At 41.1% G+C, this 27773-nt stretch overlaps 1 protein-coding gene across 14 annotated transcripts in view; it reads left to right on the top strand.

Annotated features, from left to right (window-relative positions):
* Positions 1-27773, top strand: part of FGFR2 (fibroblast growth factor receptor 2) — a 95510-nt gene that overhangs the window by 61254 nt on the left and 6483 nt on the right. For 6 of the 14 annotated variants that reach the window (XM_072039854.1, XM_072039852.1, XM_072039861.1 and 3 more), the window contains 9 exons: positions 2588-2778; positions 3511-3658; positions 7490-7693; positions 15877-16027; positions 19279-19400; positions 19985-20095; positions 20849-21039; positions 24508-24630; positions 25870-25940. In XM_072039854.1, coding sequence (XP_071895955.1) covers positions 2588-2778; positions 3511-3658; positions 7490-7693; positions 15877-16027; positions 19279-19400; positions 19985-20095; positions 20849-21039; positions 24508-24630; positions 25870-25940 — 1312 coding nt within the window. Of the gene's footprint in view, positions 1-2587; positions 2779-3510; positions 3659-5322; positions 5468-7489; positions 7694-15875; positions 16028-19278; positions 19401-19984; positions 20096-20848; positions 21040-24507; positions 24631-25869; positions 25941-27773 lie in introns of all 14 variants that reach the window. The other 8 variants (XM_072039862.1, XM_072039860.1, XM_072039855.1 and 5 more) reach the window with 4 other exon arrangements.

Genomic DNA, 27773 nt, shown 5'->3' with positions numbered 1-27773 from the left:
TAGGCAACTTTAACTCTTTGGTTAGTATGTAATAAAAAAACCCACGCTGCTTCCATCCAATATTAGTGTAGCCAGTTGTTTGAGTGGTGATAGCTGCTTACAAATGTAAGGGTTGTATTTTAAATGTGAAATAGTGATGTGAGATTTATGGATATGGTTTGTGACAGTACCTGTACTTAAACAGAGTCCTTAAATGTGTATGGTTTGCTGAGAAATAGCGAAGACAGGATAACATTCTGAAATGACTTGCCATGAAATGGTTCTGTACAGGATTATCATTGGTCATTTGTAATTAGTGGAAGTTTGTCCATATTTTATTATTTTCCCTGATGCTGATGGCCTTTCCTGTGGTCCTTGGACTTCAGGTTTGTCATGAAACCCCACTGAGTTTGCATCATGATGTTATGGTCTTTTGTGCTTGCTTGTGTGCATGCAGGAATACTCCCTTCTGCTGAACTGGGGGAGTTGAGCAATCAATAATCAATGCTCTACATGTTGGAGGGTAACTAAAGCTCATTTTTTAACTTAAAAAAAAAAAATAATCTTACCCTCAGAAGAAATTTCACAAGTGTTTTACCTGTATATGCACCCACTCTCTTTAGACTTTAAGGAATCTGGGACAAGAATGCAAGAACTTTCCTTCTACTTCTTTGCTTGACCTTTTCTTTTTTTGGTAGAGGAAACGTTTGACAGTCATCAATAAAAGATTAAATCATTGATGGCTATCGGGATAAACTAAACACATTTCGTGTGTTGATGCTGGCATAGTAGGAACTTTTCCAAGATGTTTCGGGCCTCATTCTCTGGTTTGTTTAAGGGCAGCAAGTAAGGTCACAAAGGAAATCAAACCCTGATGTGGAGAAATGAAACATGAGGCCTACTGACTTCTAAAAAACATTTTAAATAACATTCTCTAAGGTTTCATTTTATACTGAAGGCAGCTGTAATAAGTTTTGGAAGATGGTGTAAGGTTTCTATTAAAGAGAGATTTTGCTTGCTGTTTTTGTACCCAAATGAAGGAGCGAGGGAGGTGAAATTAGAGCTTATTTAGCATAAGGTGAGAAACTTTAAAAAGTTTTCTCCAGAACTGTAAAATAGTAATTTATATGTTCTACTGTAATTTACAAATTAAAAAAAAAAGGTTAAACCATTCCTAGATCTTTTGAAAATGACATGCATAGCCATGGAATAATTTAATAAATGCAATACAAATGCACTTTTGCCACAAGTAAAATAAGACTGCTGCTTTGTAGTATGCTGCCAGCGTAGCCTCGGTGAATAAATTCCCAGTAGATGTTTGCCGCATGCCAAATATATTGGACTGTATGAAAGATCCCATTGTTCCAAGGGCATCATTATTTGCTATTACACTCGCAATGTTTGCTTGTGAAACAGTTTATTGGAAACTAGTATGTTTAAGGAGTGCTTGATTTGAAATTCAGTTGATTTGGCTCTTAACGTCAAAGCTTTTCCAGTGTACAGCCTCTAAAAATAAATATTTAGATTCACTCTCTTTTTTTCCTGATCTTCGAAAGAATTCCTGGAGCAGGAGAGAAGCTCAGGCAGTGACGGGCAATGGGCTCTTCACTTTAGATCATAGGTTGAATGTGTACATAGGTCATTATTAACTTTTTATTCTTGTAAAAGGAAAAGGCAGAGTTCAGTTTTCATGAAGAGGGAGTTCCCACTTAGATGATGGAAAGCCACATCTTTCTGAAGGTTTTTTGGGGGGGCAGTGGTGTTGTCCATACTGCTCAGTGGATAATAAAAAGATTTGGTAATTAGTGCTGTCATTTGGAGGGCTTTTCCTTATGTGATGGTCAAATGAAAAGTCCTTCTGCTTTGCCCACTTGCCTTGTCCAGAAAAAAGGCTGCTGGTGGCCCTGCAGAACTGGGAGCTGGGCTGGTGCCCTGCTTACCACCCAGGAGATCTGAGCAGCTTTCAGGCTTGGTGAGGGTGGTGGAAAGCTGCCTCATCATCATAGCTGAGGGCAAGGCTCCCTCCCATCCATGCTTTGCTCATGCTTTACCGTCATTGTTTTATGGATCAGTGCTTTGAGAAGCTGAGCTATCTGGTATGTGTCCTCCATGGTGCCTTCCAGTGCTGAGGCTTCTGCTAGTTTTGAGAAATTCCTTTTTATTTCAATACCTTGTTGATTCATTTTAAAATATATATATATTAATCCTCCTTCCTAACTTGTGGAGGTTTAGTCCAGTTAGTATGTTTCAAAACTCTGAGGTACTTATTACAGTAACTCTTGAAAAAGAAAAGAAGGCATTTTACTTATTTCTTGCTTGATTGGACTATGAAAAATGCGTAAACCTTTTAGGCAAGGTTTTTCCCCTCCCCCCAAATAGCTATTCTTTATATTACAAGTGTAGTGCTCAAGTCATCTCCTTTGAACTGCAGTTTTTGTTATACGTTTTGGCTGCAGTGTTATTTCGGAGGAGTCAGCCAACAGGCTTACAGGGCTTTTTGGCTCGAGTTCACTTACAGTTTTCTTGGCAGCTCTGCTTATTTATGCATCTTTATTTCTCTCTCTTTCTCTCCCTTGCTCCCTCTCACTCGCCCTCCCCATCCGAGCAGAGCGATCACCGCACAGGCCTATCCTCCAAGCTGGCCTTCCTGCAAACGCCTCTGCGGTAGTCGGAGGTGACGTCGAGTTTGTCTGCAAAGTCTACAGTGATGCTCAACCTCATATCCAGTGGATAAAGCATGTAGAGAAGAATGGCAGTAAATACGGACCAGATGGACTGCCGTATCTCCAGGTTTTAAAGGTGAGGCATTGCAGATGCTAGCGGTGGTGACAACTTCTATAAAGTATTGTATTTAGTTGATGTGAATCCAAGAATTCTGAGATCTGAACCTCTTTTGAAAGTGGAAGTGTTTATCAGAAACAAAATAAGTTAGATAAACGTTTGGTAGTCTAAATGCTAATTATGCAGCTTATAGACACATTTTTTTTAAACTTCCTTGAAGTCCTGTATCTAAACATTCCAGGAATGACTTGTTGAGAAAAAATAATAACAAAAACCCTCTTAAGGATCTTTATTGACGTTTATATATTGTTAGAGTGCATCCATAACATACTGGGAGTATGTGCTCCATTCCTTTCATGTTCCCTCAGCCTATTTATTTCAAAGACTGTGTAGTTACGTGACACCTGCTGCCAAACGTTTGTTGGAGGGTTGGGTTTTCCGCATGCTGAGCCTTCAAAGATGTCTGTTTTTCCCCAGTGTGATGTGTGGCATATCAGTGGCATCGGGTTGTTCTGCACTGTGGAGTTTTCTGAGCTGGTTGGTGTGGCTTTGGATTTAAAAACAAAACAAACAAACAAAAAAAAATAAGCAGAAAACAAGCAAAACCCAAACCCTCAACGTTTTGACCCTGATGCTTGCGTGAAGTGGAAGGCGTGTTCATATGATGTGTTGGTGGTGGGACCGTAGACAGATTTGTGTCCTTTTTGGGCAGCAGTTACATTGTTCTCCTGTGTTATTGGTCTATTCTAGCATTCGGGGATAAATAGTTCCAATGCTGAAGTGCTGACACTGTACAATGTGACAGAGGCGGACGCTGGAGAATATATTTGTAAGGTCTCCAATTATATAGGGGAGGCCAACCAGTCTGCCTGGCTCTCTGTTCTGCCGAGTATACAAGGTAACAATGTTTTTTAAAGAAAGCTGGATGTAGAAGCTGGAAAAAATGGTGATTTGGGAAACTGCAGGCAGCTTGTAGGATAACTCCTTGGCCTTGTGGTATATTTGTAATCCTCCTTTGGTGATGCAACTGGTATTAAACCAGCAGCCATGGAAAAATTCCCACAATATTCTGTGTGCACCACAAGCTGTGGTTTCTGATGCTGATTTTCATTCTGTCTTGTGTCTGCTTTCTCTGTGTGTACACATTTATGTTCAGTTTTGTTCTTAATTCTGCATACTTCTGCAATTCACATACAGGGTACTTGTTGGAAATATAATTACAGTCTAATTGGTGTATTTACCTATTTTACACACATACGTGTGTATGTGTGTGTGTGTGTATATATATATATATATATACATATATATATATATATATGAAACATTCACGTAAGTAGCCACTGAAGCATAGGCCAGTTCAGTTGAGTCACTTATGGCCTCCTACATCACCTGCAGTGCTGCAGGGCTGGGAGTGTTTCCCAGTTGTATTTGCCCATTATTGCCTGGGTTATAATCCTTCGCGAACAATACAGATTGGCAATGATGTGTCTACGACTCACAACTAAATTTACGTGAAAGTGATTTACTAAAAATTTGCTCATTCTCTCATCACATACTTCAAAGTGATATTTTGCAATGGAACAGAGACAAAACCCAACAGCATCTCTTTCAAAAATAATTTCCCTAAGTCTCCATAAGAGAGTCATTGGCACTGATGCCCTGCTGTGCATATCCTGGGACAGCTGGGAAGTCCCAGGTCTAAAAGCCTCTGGATTTTCGATTCAATCTATTTGTAAAAGTTTGGATAAACACTGATACACTCACTGGTTAGCCATGTAATGACCTGTCACGACAGAGATCTAGCAAGTCCAGAATAAGAGCAGAAAGAAAGTCTGTTTTTTTCCTGTCTCTCTCTCTCTTTCTCTAAGATTTAGAAAAATATATATTTATCCTCCCTGGTTCTTGCACCATTGGGATCCAGTTTCTCTCTACATCTGAGAGCCACAACTGATCCTCTCTGAACACGAGCATAGATACCTTCCTACGTGACTCTGTCCACTGTGGTCCTAAGCAAACCATCAAATATTACTGGATTTCAGATTGAACTCTGAGATCTGGCAACACTGCAAAATGTACAGCATTTTAGTGCAGTGGATGATGCAATCCACAGATTGCTGGAGACATGTGTTAAGTGGTGGCCTTTGGAGCAGAATTTACCTTCTTTCATCCTTTCAGAATATATTTTTATTCCTCTGAAACAGGCAACTACATGTGAAGGATACCACGTTCTGTCCTACTGTGTTTTCTCTCTGTTTTTCTTTCAACTCTTTTATTGAAAAAGAATAAAAAAAACCTTTGTGGGTTAATTTTTCCATGTCATTTGATTGCATGCATGTCTAGGTGGTGAGTCTAGGTCTGGTGAAGGGTGTTGATGACTTTCTGAGGTGAGCTGGGACCTGTTGGTAAACGCCTTTTGGATGAGGGACTGTGGATGGGGAAGGAGCTTTGCATCTCTCCACCTCTGCCTTTCCAAAGTGCAAAGCCCTGTGGCTTCATCTCCCTGTCCACAAGAATTCTCTCAATGTCTAGCTTTTTCTCTTGCTTCCCTCTTTTTTTTTCTAGGCTGCCGGTGTTAACACCACGGACAAAGAAATTGAGGTTCTCTATATACGGAATGTAACTTTTGAGGATGCTGGGGAGTATACATGCTTGGCGGGTAATTCTATTGGGATATCCTTTCACACTGCATGGTTGACAGTTCTGCCAGGTATACACTGCTCTCTTTCAGTGGTTTTTCCTCTTTTTTTCCCTTGTTGATTGCTGCAGAATTAGCACAGCTTCTGTCTCAGAAAATGACTTCAGGTTTCCTCAACATTTTTACAATGATTTTATATGAATATTTATTTAAAGACACTTGTCTCAAGCCAATAGATTGTCTTGTGACATTGTAATTTGCAACTCCAAAAACATTAAAAAAGTAAAATGCTATTGCACTTAATTATTTTTTACATCTGTTAAATGTTCATCAAAAACAATAGGAAGCTGCGCTTCCTTCTCACTTAAGTGTGATAACTGAAAATCACCACATCAATCATTGTAAACTTCAAGAGGAGGAAATTCAGAGTTTCTTAAGAAGCTTTGGGACTGATTTGGCCATAATCGTGTACTAATTTGTCAAAGTACCTAAGCTATTCAATATGCTGAAATTCACTTTTACCTATCATCCAAATTTTAAATGAAAATTCTAATTTTAATGTCGATGGATTATGTACAGAAGCAGTGCCTTCCATATCTTGGGAATCAGCTCCATGCATCTTTAAACATTGCATGCACTAAGAAAACAAGTAGTCATTTGCTTTTACTGCAAAGCATGTCTTGCTGTTCTGGGGTTGATGATGTTTCTGTCCTTAAAAGAAACAAACATCAATGTGCTTTATTGCCTGAAAATTGTTATCAGCTGTTAGAAGATGTAACCATAGTTGGTTTTGACACTAGTCAAATGTTCTTGTTTATAACTGTTGGCAGCTGCCTTAAGAGTTCCTTTGAAAAAATGTGAACCACCTGAGGTTTGCTGGGTCATCTTGTGCTTACCATTTATTAATTGTTAATCCTGAGTAAGAAGTACAAAACCTGCATGTGCATATTGCTGAGATTCATTGTACATGAGTGAAACTTTCTGCAGATAATTTCTTACCCCTTTTTAAAATATGCTGAATGAGGCAACATTGCTACATTTCACTCATACGTGAACACCAAGCCTGCGTGGTCTGTCACCAAGCAGGCAGGCAGTACCAGTGTAAAGCTTGCTTTGCTAGCAGTGTTTGCATTTTGCAAGTGCTTGAACAGCATACTTTAACCGACTTTCTTGAATGGAATATTTTATAAGCCTCAAACAAAGCACAAGAAAATTTCAGCTTGAACGTGCATTGCTTGTGGAGTGACTGCTGATTGCTGTGGAATGCTGTTTATCTGGGGGGTAAATCCCAGATAAGGGATTAGGGGACTGTGTTTGCACATATAACTGTCTCAAAGACGATTTCAAAATGGTTTCAGTCACAGTAACAGCTAGGTAGAACCACTCCCACTAAAACCTAATCTCATAGACTAGCAACTGCTGTTGAAGTTCCTTAAAATACCCAGCTGTAGCATGGCTGACAAAGGAGCACTCACTACGACATGCTGTTAGCAATTCAGCGAAATTTTAGAAACATGGCGAGGGACCATCCCACCTTCCTTCTGTGTTATAAGCTCCCAGAGAGAATTTTGGATAAACAAGCAATGCAGACTCAAGCCCCAACTTCTGTTTGCGAGTTGAGACATTCTTTCAGGCTGGCAAATTCAGTATTACATCTTTAAACGTGCCTTTATGTGGTTAAAAATAATTACAGTGCTTTTGAAGTTTGACTTGAGCAACAAAATGAACCTGAACCTAGTTTGAATACTTCAGTTCCTTCTTTTCCCCTGAAATTAGACTTGATCATTCAATATTTTGATGTGTGTTTGTCTACCTGAGCAGGCAGACACATGTACGTGTCTATATGTGCCTACTTAGGTACACAGGCACACACGATGGCAAAATGAGAAGTTAAACCAGTGATCTGGAGAGACGCATTGTTCCCAGATTGCAAAATAGCCTAAATATCCACAGTATTCTGAGTGTCACGAAGTCACGGCAAGAACTGCTGATATTTTACCATGTCATGTTGTTCCAAGCACTGCGCTGAACTATACTTGTACTGTGTGCTAACTCTGTGGTGTGATTGTTCCCTCCCGAAAACCTGCGATCCAGCTCCTGAAAAAGAGAAAGAATATCCGACATCTCCAGACTACCTGGAAATAGCAATTTACTGCATAGGGGTCTTCCTGATCGCCTGCATGGTGCTGACGGTCATCCTGTGCCGCATGAAGAACACCACCAAGAAGCCCGACTTCAGCAGCCAGCCGGCTGTCCACAAGCTGACAAAGCGAATCCCTCTGCGCAGACAGGTAACAGAAAGTAGATAAAGAGTTTGAAGAACTTTTACCAAAGCACGAAGCCAGCACATCCTTCTGATGGGAGCTTTGTTTGGAAGGGGCATAAATGAGCGTTAAACCAAACCACATTTAGGGATGGTTTTAGGCTGGCACCTAGGAGGCTGGCATGGGAAGAAAGCACGTCCCAATGCAGCAGTGTGTGTCTCAAGGCGAGGAAATCAGGGATGTCAGAGCAGAAATGTGAAAAAAAAAAAAGGAATACATTCTGTATTAGCAGTCTATAGATGGAAAAAAAAATCTATTTGAAGTATTTTGGGGCCTGATCCCACAGCTTATTGAAGTCAATGGAAAATTTTTTAGTGACTTAAATGGACTTTGGAACAGAATCCTATTTAATTGTGTATTTATAATGTTTCTAAGGTGACTATTATTGTAGTAACTAGGTACCAGATACGGAGAGGTGTTTTTCGGGAAAAAATTTTAAGAACTGAGGGGAGAGAATTTCATAGCTCAGCATCCAGAATCCACCTCAAAATAGAAAGCCTGTAATAAAATAAAAATAGGGGCAACACTAAATCAGATCTCAGGCAGTTGGTTAAGATTCTGATGTTGCTGAGTGAGAAACAAAAGTGAATGCCAGATGTAAGATGCACACAACAGGATTGCACGAAGTAGATTTTGCAATCGCTTGTCACTGGCAGCAAGCATTTCTGGAGGGGGCAGCGCCACGAACAACAAACCAGTTGAACAAGTAACAGGCCTTTGGCATTGTCACAGGCCATCGCTTGCCAAAACAGCCCTGATTCCCACATACTATCGTCTCCTAAAGACTTCTTTTAATATGTTTTGATTGTCTTGCAGTGAGTCTTTAGAATAGACAGCTAGACCCACACCCAGACCGCCAGCGCTGCAAGGCTGAGGGCAGTCTGCAGCTGAGGCTTTGGTTCACCTCGTTATTAACAACAGGAACCTTTTGTGGGGTTTGGATCTGGTCAGGGCAGTGTGGATCTGAGGGTTTGGTTCATCTGCAACGTTAATGAGTGGGGCGACATTTCTGCAGGTGGTTCTTGTAGCCTGTCCAGCACGTTATCGCTGTCACAGTAATACCCTACCTTAAAACTAGTTCTTCAGTAGAGGTGGGTATATGAAAGTTTGGATGTGCTTAGAGTTAGGGTGGAGCTTAGTGTTGGGATTTCAAACGGTGTTATTGTTTTCTGAATCTACTTGGTTAGAAATACAGCAGAGAAATCCCTCCTGTAATGCATCAGCTGTCATCCTCTAAGGGGTGGTGTCTCACAAAGCCTTGAGGTGGGGGACAGGAGCTTTGTCCAATCTGAAAAAAAAAAATATATATATATATATGTATATATATATTTTAGAAAAAAATATCTTATTTTGTTTTACTTGCTTTGCCATATTTTAAATTTATTCTGTGATTTTACGCATTTGCTTGAAAATCACTGGAGAGGAGACGTACTCTGAGTATATTGCAAAGAGTGAGAAGCCCTCAGCTCAGCTTACACATCTCCGTGGCTAAAATTCAATGTAGATTTCTGGACAAAGGCGGCTTTTCAAATGTTGTATACTTAAGTAGAAAGAGAAAGAGAAATAGTAGCTACTTAGATAAAAGGCATGTATTAGACTTCTGCCTGAAAATAAAAGCATCATCATAACCCGGAGATAAGTTGATGGCTTAAAAAATGCCCAGGGTTTGGTGTGAGCTCAGTTGTGTCCGTTGAAAATGGTTCCTTGAGGGGAAAGTGTTATTTCAGGGCGTGTGACTCCAGTGCCAACCACTGCCCACAGTTTTGCTGTTTATCATTAAATGATGCAATATGGAACTTCTCCAAAGCTATTGTTTTCACAGAGGGAAACATCTCTGTCTTATAACATGCTTGTCAGGTCAGTTTTTATCGGTTAACTTTGTTTTCCTCAAACTTCTTAGCAGGAAAAAAGGCATTTTGCTTTTAAAAGTGGGACTATTTGTTTGAAAAACAATACACATTTGAAAGTGAGAATCCTATTTCAACCCAGGAGCAAAAATTCCATCACTCTCAATTCTCCTGACTATCCTTTCATTTACAGGAGTTTCTCATTCAAGGGCTCACTGCTGTCATATTTTTACAGGGGAAAACAGCTACTATAAATATTAAGAAGAAATCTGTATTTCTGTTTCTATGATTTCACCGGTCATCTCACTGATTGTTCTGGATTATAAAGGCAGGATGAGACTAGCAGTCCCTGGAAACTTGCTCATCAACCATGAAGATTTCGTAGATTTTCAGTTATCAGTCTTGCCAGCCTGTAAGGCTGCAGCAGTTTAGTTTCTGCATCTTTTAAAAGATGGTTTTCAGTTTCAGAACCATTGTCACAAATCAATAATTAAAATAAAAAATAATCCAGGCGGCGTTTTATTTAGTGGGTGTATTCTCCTGGGTAGTTCAGATTGGTTTGTTGTACCACCAGGCTTGCTTTTTGGTTGGAGTTTATTTGTATTTCAGATAACTGTATTTACAGCCTTGTAGGGCTTTGTCACAGACCCTATATTTAGAGGCGTGGGTGCAGAGGGCTCTCCTTTGGCTGCGTGCTGTGCTGTGCAGAGGAAGAGCAGAAGAAGTGGCCAAATTGTCGGGAGGATAAGTGTGAGTGAGCAGGGGAAGTGCTTGTGACAGGTAGATGGTGTGAGCGTGGCAGAGAGCCGGGGCCAGTGGATGTGATTTGTTGGGATTCCAGGGAAATGAGGCCATGTATTGGGGAATTTGTGATATTGTTTTGGAAGCTCTCCACTTTGAGGTCAAGTTCCCTAAGGATCTGGATATGAAAATAATACCAGTTCAAGAGGAGGCATTTGCATGGCCGTGATGCCATCTCGTCTAAGTGGGATAAGAGTCTTGCTGAGTAACATATGGTTTGATTTGCAGGCCTGGATTCTCGTACACTGACTATTTAGTCTGAGCTACTACAGGGTTGTATCATTCCCCACATGCAGGCATTTTTTCCTGCCAAAATGTGGTTCTCTCCGCATTCATAGGAAGGGTCATGATGAAGTCAGGAATTATCAGTTCCCTCCCCCTGCAGTCCTATGCCTCACTCGGATCTGGTACTTGGTTTTCGAAACAGAAACGGCTTTCAGGGAAATCTAGCAAGCAGAGAGAGCTGCAGTGCTCCCTTGGGATTAGCCACGCTCTGCATGGGAGCACCAGCTCACAAGGTGGTGGGAAGAGAGATTTGCAGGAGTGAGCATTGTGAGCTGGTTTGCACCATGGGCTTTATGTGAGAGGTTTTTCCAACTGAAGGGTAAAGAGTAGTCGTTGATAGGATGATTTTGTGAACTTTGGACCACTCAGCTACGTGTGTGTGTTTGTCTTAGAAAGGAGGAATGATCTCTTTTGCTTAGTATTTTAAATACATTCATGTTAATTCATACGTACTGTGGTTGTTCATAAACACACAGTGAACATGTTTGTGATGAGCAAAGACTGATCGATCTAAAGTAAGACTGAGGTTCACCAACCCAGGTAGCTGTATTCAAAATGATGGTGGCATCTGGAACCTGAGAAAAAGAAGAGTAATCTGGAACAAGTAAAGAACCATAGTATTGCATGTAGTGTTGAGCTGTAAAAGTATCATTCATTTCAAGGAATAGCCTCTGAAATACAAAGATTAATAGATAACTTGCAGTAGGAGGTGTTTCAAGGAATTTACTGCAATACATACTTTAGTTTCTTGCTTTATCCTTGGTTTTCTCTATATAAAGACTGTTGACTTGCCTAGTTGTACTCTTTGTTATATTGCTGTTATTGCTGTTATGCAAGTGCTTTGAAAGGCAATCTTTTCATGAAAGGATTGTGCATGTGCAAGCGTTTCAAATGCAAGTACTTCTATCACGAATCCTTAGATTCCATCTAGTGAATTTACCTTATATTTTCCTAGATCCTGTCACTGAGATGGGGCATTTCTATCAACAGCTAATTGCATTTCTTACCAGCTATATTTATATACATATATGCATATGACTTCAAATTAACTTTTATAGCAGAGCCTTCAAAAAGACTGACAATTATAGGAAATCACTGCATGGCTGCTAAAAACTCACAGCATGAGTGCCAGAACTGACAGATCTAAGCTTCAGGATATGGTATAAATCATCAGTGGAGGAAAACACCCTTCATAATCAATTACAGACAATTACACACTGCTCTGCAGCTGATTTTGCCACATGGCATTTAAAGATTCATTTAAGTTTTAAATGCTCCACTGCTTAGAAATGCTTGCGAAGTATTATCTCAAAGCTGATTAAATACAGCATGTTGGCTGAAGAACAAATATATTGTTAAAATGGGGATGTAACAATGCCTTAGTACATGAAGTTTGGAGACAGTGGGCTTTTCTCCTTCCACAGTCGAGGAATGGGGCTGAGGATCTGGCTGAGGCTGATACACTTCTTGGTTCTGACCTAGAAGTGGAAAGGAAGCGCACAAGAAACGTTTTTATGTTGGAGAGCTACCCTCCTGTTCAGGTTGACATATAGCACAACGATCCGTTCAGTGTTCTGCTTCTGTTGAGCTGACTTCTGCCCTCCTTATGTTAATTAAGCTCCCAAAATGTCTTCTCAGTGTAGTGTCATTGCTTAAAACAGGCGTTACCAATGCAGTGAGTAGAGCATGAGGATGGCTCATTCGCCCACATCAAGGTGAACCTTTACTTCTCTGTCCCAGCTCTGCTTTGTTCCTTTGTCATGTCTCAACATAACAGCATAGCAGCATGTTTTGGTGGGCTGGGGTGCCTAAGAAGGTTGAGTCCTACATGCCTTGAATTGTTGCATTGAAACCATAAAAAAAGCACTCACATACTTGAAAGCAAGAAGAAAGAGATGTGGGGTTCTTCGCAGGACCATCACTGCTTCTTGAACCTGCGTGGTAAGGGTCCGGAGGGTGGTGCTGCAGGTGGAAAGGGGAAAATTGCAGGCTGGAAAAAGGCTTTCTACGCGCTATTACTTATGTGTACACTTGCAGATTAAAGTTGACCACATCTACTGACCTTCAAATATGTAGGGCTTTCCTCATTGTTTTATAGTGCACTCTAAAGCAATGAAAAGAGATGCTTAAAGGGTGAGTTCAAAGGTTAATTCTTTACTATTGCATAAAAGGGAAAAGGCCATTTGAAAACAGAAAAATCTCCTCCAACTGAAGTCCAGCCTGGGTTGGCTTAATCTTTTCTGGAGCAGACTTTTATAGCCCTTCAGCTCCTGTAACCACTTGCACTGCTCCAGTTAGTCAATCAGAAGAATATTCCCTGGGAGTGCAGTCCATTTTAATTCTCCCAGACATTGAGTAGTTCCTCTGGATTTCTCATCGTTCCTCTCCAAGCTAATGTACTTCGGTTAGCTGCAGCCTCTCCAGCCAACTGTCCATTTATTATGTGAAGTAAACATGTTCAATTGCGTTGAAAGGGAAATTGGCAAAGTCTTTCATTTATTTTTCTATAGCATTATTATTATTTAACTTCTGTGTTTGAAATGCATCACTGGAGTATTTCGGTTTATTGCATGTTTACATTTACCAGTTTTTACTACTCTAAGGTTCTGAATTGTGAGTGTAAGAGCTAGTGGAAAGATGGAGCTTTTGCAGAGATCTGGACAATGTCTAATAAAAATATTATATCCCTGAAGAAAAAGACCCCGGGACATTTTGGTCTGTTTCTGGTGCCCAAGGGGTATCATCTCAATTTTACAGTTTCAATTCCATGCCTTCATATTGTCCCACAAAAACATCGTCTATGATGACAAAGGAAGGCAAGAACGTAAACATGAAGTTTAAAATAATAAATAATAAATAATAAATAAATAAATAATAAATATTGAATAAAAATCTTGGAAATAGGAGAACTGGACTTCAGGGGGAGACTTCAGGGAGAGAGGAGTTGCAAAGCTGTTTGTATATTTATGGGTGGTTCATTTCATTCAGCATCATGTTAAAGCTGAAATCATGAAAATGAGGGGAAAAAAAAGAAGTAAAAATGTAACTATGGGCCTGGTTCTCCTGCTGACTTGCCGTGCAGCTCTGAGCAAGCAACTCAGCTTCTGCAGGTGTGTTTCTGCATGGGCTGGGCACAGCAGCGCCCCTCTCTAAGGGCTCTGTTCAGTATTCATTTACTGGTTTATTTATGGCTACACAGTCTACATTAATAGCTGTTTTCTGTATGTATCCCAAGTGGTCACTGTATTTATTATGCTAGAGGAATGTGCCAGGTACTTATATTTGCAGAAAGCAAACACTAATGCTAACGACAGTGGGATGGGCGAGGGGGAAGGCGGTCCAGCTCTCGTGTTTGAATGGATGCTTTATTTGTGTGGTTGTACTTGCTCCTTCCTAGACATACATCTCCATGCATGTAGAAGGTGGAGTTTCTGGTGTCAAGGAAAGTCTGTCAGTCAGCTGCAAAACTAGTTACCAATGTTAATCTTCTGAAAGCAGTCCTTAACATGTTGTGCTTTCTGAAACCCCTTTCCAGTCTTAATCTGTGGCCCAGGGAAAATGTGCCGAGAACCCAAACCTGTTTGCTGGGATGGGCTTGGAGTTGTCTACCTGGAAAAAGACCTCTAAGCCAAACGTTTGTCAAAATCATGATGAGAAGTCTGAGAGCCATAACCTCGTCCTGTCAAAATGCATTGTGTAAGAGCACGATGTGGTTGCAACAGCCTTTCAGCCCCATGCTGAGAAGCTCGAGTAACTCGGTGGTTTGTAATTGTTAGTTGGATGTGAGTGCAACATCCTGCTCCCTTAAATTACCAGGTGTCACAGAGACAAGAGGATTTTGTGTTCGTATCACTGTATATCGCTGACTTGCACTTTAATGCTATTAGGATCTGTTTGCCTATAACAGCTTTTATTACCTAGCTCTACGACCTCTGAAACTAAACTGTGACCTGGTGACACTTTACATAAGCAAACTTGGTGTGAAAGTTGACTCCAGATGACAAGGAGAAAGGTCAAGAGGGGTGGTTATACCGATGCTCTAGGCTTCCAGCTTGGAGGCAAGGTCCTGACAATGCTGGACAAGAAGCATCTTCTGCCACCTGACGTGAGGATGGGTCCCACCAACTGCATTGCAACGTGACCTTCATCCCATCGTGGCCACCAGCTACAGGCTTGGCACAGATTCTCTTGACCTGAAGAAAGGAGGATTAACTCTTACAAGAGGGGACATGGTGGCAATACAAGCATTTTTTGTATGCATTTTTGCAGACAGTGGGCTGTTTGCAGGTTTAAGAGAAGAACCTTATGGAAAATGAACCATTTTCACCAACAGAATTTTTGTAACGTGGATGGAATAGCTCGTGCCTCTGCTTTCAAAGCAGCTATCATTAATTACCTTTGATGCTCTCAGGAAAATGTGTTTTTGTTAAGGACGATGACAAGTAATTCTCCAAAGTGAATTACATTTTGAAGTGTTGGACGTGAAAGTTTTTTTTATGAACTCTTTTCTGCCTCACTTACAGAATATTTACTTAAGAATGTAGTTCATTGAAAACTGAGGTACCCCAACTGTTGTGATAGCTTTTTTTGATACTTTCAATATTAAACATTTAGAAAACATGTGAAGGGATATCCTCCATTTTCTACATGGTAACACGCCTGTGACCTTGGTCACTGGCACTGGTGGAAAAAATCAGGGGAGTCTTTGTAAAAACGCCATTTTTAAATTAATAAATGAAAATTTCACTTTAGTATTTCTAGGTGTTGCTATTAAATTTTGTACTGATTTGGAAAAAAGAAATGATGATGCGGAAAGCTAGAAATGAGTAGGAGAGAGCTTATCTGCTCACAGTAGAAGCTGCCCACTACGTATCTGAGGGTGGTGATGTAAATACTCACTTGATTAAAAATAAAAAAATAATTTGATAAATTATAAGAAACATACATTTAAATTCCCTTCTGAGTTGAATGTATTTTAGAATTTTGTTCAGTGGTTTACAGCTCATGGGACAGACTGACAGGGCAGCGATTGCAGTCAGTTTTGTGCTTACGGGGCAGTGTAAATGTAGGAGAAGAGTTCACTCCAAACAAGACTGGAGGTTCAGTCCCTCATACCACTGTTCCTAGCTGGCTTGGTTTTCATGTACTGCTGTTTTTCAGCTTTTGGTCCAAGATTACATCTCTTCCTCTTTTTGTTTTTTGTATCTTGCATTGCAACAACAGGTGTCGGCCGACTCGAGCTCCTCCATGAACTCCAACACGCCTCTGGTGAGGATAACTACTCGCCTCTCCTCTACTGCTGATGCCCCAATGCTGGCAGGAGTCTCGGAATACGAATTGCCAGAAGACCCGAAATGGGAGTTTCCGAGAGATAAGTATGTTGCCCATTTCCCTTAGCACTACCTACGTGCATCTATACAACTTGACTCAGTATGAGAGGGGGCTTCTTTCCAAAGTCTCTCAGGGTTTCTTTAGCTGAAAGAAAATCTCAATTACCTGAACCTTCTCTGAAGATCAAGATCCAATTCAATTATCTGAATTATTATTTTTTTAAATGGAAGATGAATTTTCTCTGCCTGTTGCTCTGATTTATTTTCTGATTTCTTAAAGGGTTTCAGATACTCTGCTGAAATCTTAACTCCTCAGTTAGGAGTGAATCTGAAACTTTATTTTAAAATATATATGATCTAGACTGGGAGAGATACCAGTGTACAACCATAGTTAAAGGGCAGATTTGCCCAAGCATTATCTCTGTACATTAAACCATGTTTTTTAGTTTGGTACATTATTGGTCAATGTTTATAAAATATGTAATAGAATGTCAAGTAGGAGATAGAGAAAGTCTGGAATATGGAATTAGAAAACCTTTTCTTTCACTTAGATCTTATGGAAAGGTTTTTCTGGTGCTTTAGTATTAACCTATATTAGCGGTGATCATTTTTAATTTAGCAGGGCATTTTGCATATTATGTACTTGTGTGTACAATTTCTGTGGTTTAAAAGGACTAGGTTTCAAGCAGAATGTACTGAATTTTGATACATTTAAATTAACAGGGCTAAATAATTCTTTGAAGTCTGTTGAATAACATACAAAATGAGCTGCCGAATAATCAGAGCTATGATCATATTGCTTAATATAAAGTTGGCATGTAAAATAGATAATAGTAATACAGGTAGAGCCAGGATTATATATGAAATCTGATACTAATTTTAAGAAGTCTTTAGGTGGATTTGAGAAACTAACACCTTTTATCATGAACAGTTTTCTTTGAAAGCTCAGCACTGTAACTTTTGGATAGCAGAGCCGTAATTTTGAACCTCCTGACAACTGTTCTGGAAATTATTTTAATTATGTAGCTGAAAATTAGTGCAAAAAGCAGTAATTGCCACCTGCAGGATTCTAGTCAACAGTGGGGGCCTGTATACATACTTCTGTCAGCCCATACCCTTGGGGGATACACTAAATGCGGAAAATTTTAGAGTGCTAAACATTAAAAACCGACATTCAGCACAAATGTAGGTGGAGCAGATTTCCAATGAAAGGAGGCTATTTAGAGGCAGTTTATTAGGTTGGGGGGCAAGAGGCACACAATGAGGGGTTTGTTACTTTAGTCCTAGCAGGGCAATAGCACATAAATTAACCAGTTTCCAATGCAAATGTTTGTTCTCTGCCAAGATCCTAAATTCAATTTCAGTTCTGGATAAAGTGCAGGATGACCTCAGCATAGCATATGCTGCCCTTCAGTCTTTGCACCTTTTTAAACCAGCGTTTGCTTTAGAAACCAATCCAAAACAGATTGAGGAGTTCTCACCACGGCTGAGACCGTGCTTGACAAAGTGTCCGTGGGCTGCCCTGGGGAGGCATCGCCCTTCGCTCCTCTCTCTTCCCTGAGCAGATAAGCAAGGAGGGTTTGCAAACCACTTAGCCTCGGTCTAACAGCCTTCTGCTGGTGGTATGACAACCCCCTGGGATTCATGGGCCAGGACAGAAGTCCGTGCTTTTGGCAACCAGCCCCTACCTGCATTGTATCTGTGAATCCTGCTTTTGACCATGGGAAGCCACGACCATAAGAACTTGGATACGAAAGTGCTTGTCCGAGTCTGGCCCCAGCAGTGGATAACGTTAACTGGATCAAGTTCACTCAGCATTCTCCGTGACATCTGCTTCAGCCCTGCTTCTGGAGTTAAACAATGTTCTTTGTGGCAAAAGGAGACAGAATCTGTGAGCATTGTGCTGGAACAAAAAATAGATCTTGCCTAGAGGCTCCGAAGTTTTTGCTGTATTTTATCTTTTTATCCTCCTGGAGTTGGGATTGAAGTCTGTCTGTTAGAGCTGAGTTTTGCAACCGGAGATGTGCTCCACAAAGTGCAGTGGCATAGGCAGCTGGCCCAGATAGTGAGTGCTCCTCTTAAAAGGGTCTTTACATCAACACAGGATGATAACGGGGCTCCACTTTCCCCCAGTCTGCTTCCCGCTCTGAGCAGAGCCCGGGTGCTGCAGGGAGGAGGCGTCTTCTGCTACCCTCAGCCATGACATCCGTGGCAGCAGCGAGCCTGCAGCCAAGAAACAGACTGTACCAGAGCCAGCTGTGGGCGGATAAAGGCTCCCGTCTCGCCCCTTAAAGGATCAAAGTGCTGGGGAAATGCGTGAAGATGTAAGAAGAGCGATCTTGCTGTGGACGGGGTGGATGCGGAGACGGCAGCGTGTAGGGGACGCCGAGCCCTGCCAAGTGCCTTCACGGCAGCATCCCCCAGGGACAAACCCCTCCCTGCACGCCCATCCCCGGCCTCGTTTCCCCGCTCACCATCGTCCTCCCTCCTCTTTCTCCCAAGAAGGCGGCCCCTGACCTCCTCCTCAGTTTTGGGGAGAGGAGCGGGGTGATAACGGTGTGTGATAACTGCCTGCAGCTGCTGCCTGCTGCACTGCTCTTGCTGCCCTGCGTCATCCCTTCAGCACAGGACATTGTTAAGCAAATGCGTGTGGTTTGCATGCCCAAACAGAAAGCAAGGATGTGAAGTTTGAGCTAAAATTAGGCTATCTGGAAGTATGCTTGACTGTTTCCTCTCTGCTGTTGTACCACAGGAGTTAGTAAAACCTAAAACATCCACCCGGTTTTGATACCACCCTTTGCCATACGAACCATCAGCTGCCTGACAGCAAACACATGGCAGCGTGCACAAAGAAACCATTCTTCCATCTCCTTGCAGTCTACATACAAAGAAGAAAACGATCCACGAGGACATGAGAGGCTGGGGTGCTGCTGCCTGTTCCTGCATCCTAAATTTCGGCTGCAGCCCGATGCTCTCTGCAAGCTCTTCCCCTCCAAGCAGTGCATCCCTCCAGCCAGCCATTGAGCACGGCCTCTCCCGTTACAAGCACAAGGGCAGCTTAAAAGCCGGGTTTAGCAACTGATCTGTCTGTATTAGACACTCCCTGCTCTGTCCCTAAGAAAACAGACCGCAGCATGCGTGAAAGCCGATGCGCGCCGCGCGTCTCATTAGTTCCATATGATAAGCGCTTCGTGCCGCAGCAAGTTGTTGAAAGGTTTTTATATTTAGCTCTGGAATTTCACTGCCTGCGCCCCTGCCCCAGATGCTGTGTGTTAATCTCCTGTTTACACCTCCAGGCTGACGCTGGGTAAACCCCTGGGGGAAGGCTGCTTTGGGCAAGTGGTCATGGCCGAAGCGGTGGGGATTGACAAAGACCGGCCGAAAGAAGCGGTGACTGTGGCCGTGAAGATGCTGAAAGGTAAGAAAATTGTCCGAGCAGGGTCCGAGGCTGCTTTTAGCCACGAAAAGTTTCCTTTGCAGCATCTGAGCTCTGTCAGAGTAGGGGGGTCAGAGTGCACATAGCTGACCTCAGCCTTCGGTGGTTTGCGGTGTAAATCTGGGCTCTTGACAGCCTGTTTATCTTTAGCCGCGAGTATTTGGATGTATTGGCATCGCGTGGGTCTCCCTGCTTTTAGCTGAGTTCAGTTCAGCAGCAGTCCTCGCGTAGATCCTGGAGTAGGTGGTTTTGGGGTCTGTTTGCTTTGAATTTAATTATAAAGCTAGCTTTTAGGAAAGGCACGGTTATTACGGGTTGATAGTTAAAGACAGCATTTTTATGTCTTGTATTACTGACTCTTAACATATGACTGAAGAGGCAGTCAGTCCATCAAAGAGGCAGAGATTTTTCATTAGGGCATAACACATGACTTTGTATAATGCACAGTGTATAGCAGGAAACAGATCGCATATTCTACATTTTGAAGCACACACTTTATAGCAGCTGGTGAGCCTTAGAGAAGCTGGCACGATAGGAAATATGAACTGCACCTGTGTCTTGTGCAGATGATGCTACAGAAAAGGATCTGTCGGACCTGGTATCAGAGATGGAGATGATGAAGATGATTGGAAAGCATAAAAATATCATCAATCTTCTTGGCGCCTGTACGCAGGATGGTGAGTAGAGAAAAGAAAGTAAGCCAGAACTTTCACACAGGTCTCTGAAACTCATTAATCATCATTTCCAAGAGTTTTTAAGGAAACAGTCATGCCATGATGGGATTTTTAGATATTTCCCTAGCTTAGCAGCGATATTTTAACTTCTGTGTCTCATTATATTTGCAGCTTTAATATGAGAAAGGGTACTATATCATATGAAAACTCTAATCCCTTGCTGTAGGGAAAAATGGCATTTTCCAGTGGCTTTACCCACATCTGTCATTCTGAACTGTCAGTTCTGCTTTTGTGTCCCTTGAATTTGAAATGAGTAATTTTACTCTCTGTAGACCACAGTGTTTTTGTTAAACTGTAATTATGTAATGTAAATAAAGTCATGCAGAAAGGCATGAAAAATCTGGAAATTAGAAAATTTAATGTAACACTTTCACCTTGTTTGAGATCTAGTGATATTTTGCGTCTGGAAATGTCTGCTTTCCATGGCATGGTCTGGAGGGAATAGATGCTGAGTGGGTCAGGATTAAGGTGCCTTTGGTTGCTAATTGTAGCTCTACCACTATGCTGCTATGTAGCTTTGGCCAGCCACTTAGCAAACACTGGACTTCCTTTTCATTCAAGTTGTGCTTACTGGTTTTGCAGTTAAACATTTCTTAATCCAGTTCATTTATTATAGAACACTGGAAGATTTTTTACAGAAAATCGTTTTACCTTTTGACCTTACTCCGGTTTTTCCATGGCTCTGTTTACCCAAAGGTCCACTCTATGTGATTGTGGAATATGCTTCAAAAGGAAACCTGCGTGAGTACCTGCGAGCACGCCGCCCCCCTGGGATGGAGTATTCCTTTGATATTAACAGGGTGCCAGAGGAACAGATGACATTCAAGGACTTGGTATCCTGCACTTACCAGCTGGCAAGAGGCATGGAGTACTTGGCTTCACAAAAAGTAGGTAGAACTCAGTAAATAGCATGCAAAGTACTTGGTGCGTATTTGTTTTTAAGTTTGGTTTTGTTCTTGTGTTGCTTACGGTCAAGAATTCACGGGGAGAAGGACCTTTGTCAAACAGGTTGCATAATCCATACAGAAGATCAGTGGGAAAATTCTCATACGCTTAGTTTTATACAAATGTTTAACAACATTGCTAAAATGAGGTCTGGATTCAATCATTTAAAGTAAATATCGCATATCTATCTGCACTTTGAGTTCATAAGCACAGGTAATCACTTGGTTATACAAGTCACATTACTCCACCCATGAGACAGTAAGGCATCGTTTGCATTCTGTTTGCAATCAGACCTATCAAATAGGCTCACACAACAAAGTAAAATAAATTAATTCAGTTACTGAAAGGGTTTACAGAATGATAACAGGCAGAGTGCAGAAGATCACAAGGTGCTCGGGCAGAAATTGTGAACAGAAGAGACAAAAATAAGTGGAGTGAACTAGTCACTGTAAATTATGCACTGTACTTGAAGCTGGCCTTTGTCAGGATAAAAAGCTTGTCAAAAGAGTTTATTTATCCTGTCATGTCCCTAGACACTTATTGCTTCAGCTTTTTTTCAAACAGTTTTTTCAACGAGTACCTTGATTAAATTACAGTCATGGAACCTTAACTAGCCCTGTATGACCACCTAAGCATGCTGTGGCTTGGTGGGCAGGCAACCACACGCACCCTGGGTTGAGTTTGGACCCAGTGTCTAAACCAGAGCATCAGATGTTGATGCCAAGCGCCCCCTGCAAGGTTAGTGGGATTTATACCAATTTCCAGGTGAGTCCACTCCCAAGTATGTTTTTAACCAAAGAGTAGAGCTGATCATGAGCCTCCAGTCATGAGTTTTTACTGTTTTTCTGCGCTTGTAGAGACTGAGGGTGAGAAAAGTCTAATTTTGCTTTTATTCTTTTGTTTGGAAACTAATTCTCAGCGCAGTAGGGTAAACATGGAGATGTGTGACCCCAGGACAAGACCCTCTAATAGAGTTAGCATGAGTATTGTATTAGGTAAAGCACCTTAGGATATCTTTTCCTAAGATGAGTGAAACATTTGGCTGGAAATGAACCATGTCCCAAGGAAAAAAAAATGTTGCGAAAGGAATAAAATATATTTTTGGCAAATCTTGAGAAGCTTTGAAGTGCTGTTGAAGGACACTTCAAGGTGTGTGCTCCCACAGGTGCACATGGCAGAATCATTTCATCTGTGGTCCAGTTCCTTTGCAAAAACACCTGATTGGTGCTGTGCTGAACTTGACAAAGTGTTAAGGCATTGCACAAGGCACGGGGAAGAGGGAAAACAAAGGCAGCACATAGAAAAACTGTGCATTCCAGTTCTTCAGATATCCCACCATTTCTGTTTGTATTTCTCAATTTTTTTCCCCTTAGGGATCCATTTACTGAGCTGGAATAATAAGAGAGCTGGTCTTCTCACGGTATTTCCACCATGCAGGAACTGTGAGAAGGGCAGCGTTCTTGTTATTTCAATCTAATAAATTGCTTACTGACCCTTTTAAAAAAGAACAAAACCCAAAAAACACACAGTACCCTCTCAGAATATAATTTTAATATGTGAAAAAGATACGGGGGTGCCTACTTCAGTTTTTGCCTTGCAAGTAGTTGTACTTTGCAAATGGGGTATTGTTTCTAAGTTGGATGAATGCTTTTTAAAATTCTGTTGATGTGTCTTGTCTGACATGCCGGTAGAGTGCAAGAGCCACAGGGAAACTTAAGATGCAGGGGCTCACCCAGACCACTGCAAAAAAGACAGCAAATCACTGGGGCCAGAAAGCTGGCTGTGAAGCCTGCCAGGCGTGGCAATCAATAATGGCACCGTTTTGAAGACGGGAGGAGACTCACTTGCAAAATTGCGGGGTGTGAGAAAGCAGAGATACCCTGAGAGGAGATACTGGTGTTTGGTTCCCTTGTTGGACTCATGCAGAAATGTTGCACCGTGTTTGAGATGCTCCGTCTGCTGTTCTGGAACAGGAAGATGTGCTCTAGATCCTTTGCCACACCAGGCAGTATTGGCAAGATACCTTGGCATCTCAGAGGATGTTAGCTTCTTGTATCTGGGCAAGTGCATTGAGTTTCTGGTATCTTGGAGAATGTTCTTGTAGGGTTTACGAACTGGGGCAGGGAAGCAGGAAGCCTGGCCTGTGTTATTTCTGCTACCGTAGCATTGTTGATGCTGAATTAGAAGCTCGATTTGACACTGAAAGCACGTGCTGTTGTCTGGTCCTATGTACATGAAGGCACTGATGAAGCAGGTTTTTCCTGGCATCTGCTCTAGGCTGTCCCAGCAAGGAGCAGAAACGTTGTAGACTCATTTTACCCCTGTACAGGCTGAGAGATCTCAGAAAATTGCTGGGGCAAGGTATAACGTGAGAAAAACATTGAGTGTTGTAAAATGTTGTGGTGGTGTTTTTTTTTTTTAGTTTGTTTGTTTTTTTTTGTTTTCTTCTTGTAGTGGTTCAGTCCTGCATGTCTGTGCACATCCTGAAATGAGGAGAACACAAAGAATAAACCAAAATTGAGGAGGGAAAAAAAAAAAAAAAGAAATTAAAAAAAAAAAAAAAAAAAAAAAGGGAAAAGGCTATTTAACTTAAAAAGAAGTGAAATGTCCTGGGAGAACTCCAAATGCAATGTTTCTCACAATGCCCCTGCTGTGCCACCCTGTATCAACCCCATTAAAGCTGCTAAAACATAGGAGTAGTATGTAAAGCAGTCACAACTTCCTTTCAGTGTCAGGAATATCAGTTGCAAGTTTTCAGGATAATGCTGACATGAAGGAAAAAATCTGAGCAGATACTGATTTTGCTTTCAGTATCAGAGCTGTTTAAAAAGCAAACAGCCCAGCCCGTATTGTATTTTTTTTTTTTTCAAAGTGATATTGTTGTAGTCTCATGGTTGAAGTAAATACACACACCCTAGACATCTGGCTTTAAATTATATATGTAGATATACCTCTTATTAAGATCTTGTATATTAAAAATGGTTGTACCTACCCAGACTATCAGGTTTTAACCCTGTTGATCCAATGTAATTTAAAAGAAGAAACTGTAATGAAAATGCTACGGTACCTGTACCTGGGCATGTGTAATAAAAAGTGAATCACAAACAGCTTGAAACACTTTGGATTGCCACCCAAAAGCCTTAGCAAAATACAAGGTTTTAAAAATTAGACTTTTCAAAGAGACTTTTGGGCAGTTGTTCCACCTGGAAGCACTTGGATGGATGTGGATGGGTTGCAGTGGAGTAACTACAATATACATATTGCATGGACTTACAGTAAATGTGGCATTCACACCTTGGGATTTGGGTTAAAATCCATAAAGGAGACAGAGTTATGCTGTAGAAATAATTAAATTTTTTACAACAGTTTATTTCAGTACGCATTTTTGTCTTGTCTTTCTTTCCTTCCAGTGTATCCATCGAGACCTAGCTGCGAGAAATGTTTTGGTAACTGAAAACAATGTCATGAAAATAGCAGACTTTGGTTTAGCCAGAGACATCAACAATATAGATTATTATAAAAAGACTACTAATGTAAGTGGATGGTTTTCTTATCTCTGGAAACAAGTGTTTCTTTCAATGTTTCACTTTAAAACTATGGTTATAATCTTAATGGGCTTCTTGCCCAGCAGACTCACTTTTAATCACAGACAGAAAACAGGGATCAAGGACAAGCATTTCTGTCCCTCTCCTACAGTGATGGATAGCTAAAAGATAAACAAATAGGCTTTTTTTTTTTATGATTTATTATAATTGCTAGAATATAAGTATTAATTTTCTGTGTCCCTGCTTTCAATCACTTGAAATAAGGGGAAAATTGATTCTAGCTTGTTTCGCACCAGCTCTTGGAGCTTGAAAATCACTGTATAAACAGTGATAGTAGTAACTGTAATAAAAATCCTATTTATGTGTGGTAATGCTGTACTTGCTGTAAAAATACTTATGGCAGTAGTATCAAAGTGGGGCTAGAGGTTGAGAAAATGGATTTTTGCTTCCCCTCTCTGTCACTATTTTTAACCTTTTAACTATTGTTTAAGCTGTACCAACTCAAGGAGACAAAGTTTTAGATGGGAACTTTGCAGAACTCTTTCAGTTCTTCAGACTTTGTTAATAGTAAATAGTATTTATATAGAACACTAATTAATCATCTCATGTGGTTCATCTATGAAAAATAAGCAGTCAGCTATTAACGGTAATATCTGTCTGCATAATTCCAAAAGGCAGAGCAACCAGGTATGGGTTTGTTGGTGCTGGAGGAAATTTGAACCCACTTCATATCAAATTTGGTGTGACTTCTGGGTTCTGAGCAGAGTTTTTATGTAAAGCAACAGGTAGCTGTGGCTGCAAGCTTTGGGCCACTACAGAAGGTGGAAATGAAAATGAAATTCTTGGGTTCAATAATCAGCTTCTTGTTCTTCAGAGCCTTATTGTGTTGCACTTTAATGTGGAATGGAATTGAATGATTTTTCCTCTTAGATCTGCTTATCCTATGATTTTACTTGCAAACAGTCTGGGAACATTTTTGGAGCTTTCAGTGCTTTTAATTTTATTTTCAGTGTCATATCCATTTTTCTTAATGATCTGCCATTTTTTTGCCCATTTTATTTTATTCCTTTTCCCCTGGAAATTTTAAAGGTAAACTATGTACTGTTTGCATCAGTAAACTAATCCCTGAGAATAGATTAATATATATATATTTTTAAATCAGTGTTAAAATCATCCAGCAAATTGCTTTAATTTTACTTTTTCTTCCCTTCCCCTCCAAATGTACAGGGACGACTTCCAGTAAAGTGGATGGCTCCAGAAGCTCTGTTTGACAGAGTTTACACGCATCAAAGTGATGTGTAAGTGGTTTTATTTGAGTGCCTTTTGGGGGGGCAGAAGGGGAAGCTGGTTTGTATTTGTTAAAGTTTGGGATATTTTGAAAATATATTTCCCTGCTGTCCTTTACCTTTAAGTGTTTTCATTCTGTTTCACATATTAATAGATGGAACAGGACTTGCCCTTAGAAAGTGAGGATTTTATGGTAGACTGCTAACCAGTGCTCTGTTACTAATCTGCCCAGCTTCAAAGCACATGAAAGGTGGAAAATGCTAACCTCCTTCTGTCAGTGCGGAAGTTTCCCCCCTTGAACTTATTTACGGATGTGCAGCTACAAAGAGTCTATCTAATTTGCTTGGCTTTTGACATAGTCTGCACTTCCTACAGGTTAAAAAAAGAGAGAGAGGGAGGGAGAGAGAGGAAAGAAAGAAATAAAGGGAAAAAAAAAGGAAAAGAAAAAAATAAAGAAAGAAGATCCTGAACATTTCTTGTCAAACTTTGTGCTAAGACTAGGTACAGTAACACATAAGCTGGGTTTTCCAGAAGAGTATTCCCTGATTTTAGAGACGTCGTTGCTTCCCAGCAGTGCTTCACATGTAGTAGGAAATCATTGGGCTCTGTTGCTCCAGAATCTTTTAAAGTGTGCGGTGTAGCTGGCTGATGCAACAGCTCAGATTTATTCTGCTTCCCATTAAAGTTCCCTAGGCCCATCCTCGCTGCTTGCACGCGTTACGCTCTAAGATGTGTATTTCTTTATGCAGTGCAGATGAAGATCTTACGTTTTTTATTTCTCTGAGAGAAGCTGTTAACCGTAAAGGGCTGGATGCAGCCCAGCACAGGTGTAAAAGCTTATGTAAGTCAGCACAGAGTTAAAATAGAAAAGAGCAGCAAGGAGAAAATAAGAGGTGTCTCCTCCTCCTTTAACTTGGATGTTCTTCCCAAGCTGTTCTCTCCTTAAGAAAAGCATTTACTGAGCCTTTTCCTGCCATCTTTATGTTATTTATAAAGGGAACTATATACACACGTTAAGGGTGGATCAAACTTTTGCTTTAAAATAACATCTTGACAAAATATTTAAGTGAATGTGAAGTAAACTGCTTCACTGGTTCAGGACTTGAAGCACACAACAGGCACCGAGCACAAGGATTTCAGGGCTGGAGCTGGGAGGCTTTTGGCCCCATGGTGGCTTTGAAGGCAGCTAAGGATAATATTATTGTAAGTGTGTGCAAACAGTTTACTAAAATACTGCTGCAAAGCTAGCAGAGCTGCAGAGCTCGGGAGCCAGGGCAGGCTTTGTGCTGTGCTCACCTGGCAAAGCAGCCGGCCAGAGAGCCCCTGGCTGCCAGCGCGACGTGATGGGGCAGGCGTGGAGGAGGTGGCAAGCAGGCAGGAAAACTTTCTGAAATTAACCCTCCTTTGTTTCCTGACTAAAATTAATAAGTTTTTTTTTAAGAGCAGAATAATGCAAAATATTTTAGTTTTGAACAGCTTGCTTTTTCCAAAATATCCCGCCTTATACTTGCAAACCAGCTCGACGGTACGGATGTTCTGTAATAGCTGAGCTGTGAAGATGTAGTTCTTTGCAGTAGACCTGGAAACGTGAGTGCCCAGAGCACACCAGACAGAGGCTAAGGATGTGTTTGAGAATGTGCCCAGGTCGGTCTCTATTCTGTGTGCTGCCGATGCACCTGATATGCTTACACGTTGCTGTCCCACCCATGATGTTCAGAGCTGAGCAGATGCATGAGGAGAAGCTTAGATCTTTTTGAAGAGGTCTTGACAGTCATTGCATCCGCTGCAAAAACCTCTCTGTTTTCAGCAGAAAGGCAGATGGACTAATGCAGTTTTGTCTTTGG

This window comes from Anas platyrhynchos, chromosome 6, assembly GCF_047663525.1.
Source record: "Anas platyrhynchos isolate ZD024472 breed Pekin duck chromosome 6, IASCAAS_PekinDuck_T2T, whole genome shotgun sequence".
Classification (NCBI taxonomy): domain Eukaryota; kingdom Metazoa; phylum Chordata; class Aves; order Anseriformes; family Anatidae; genus Anas; species Anas platyrhynchos.
This window is presented reverse-complemented; position numbering and strand designations above follow the sequence as displayed.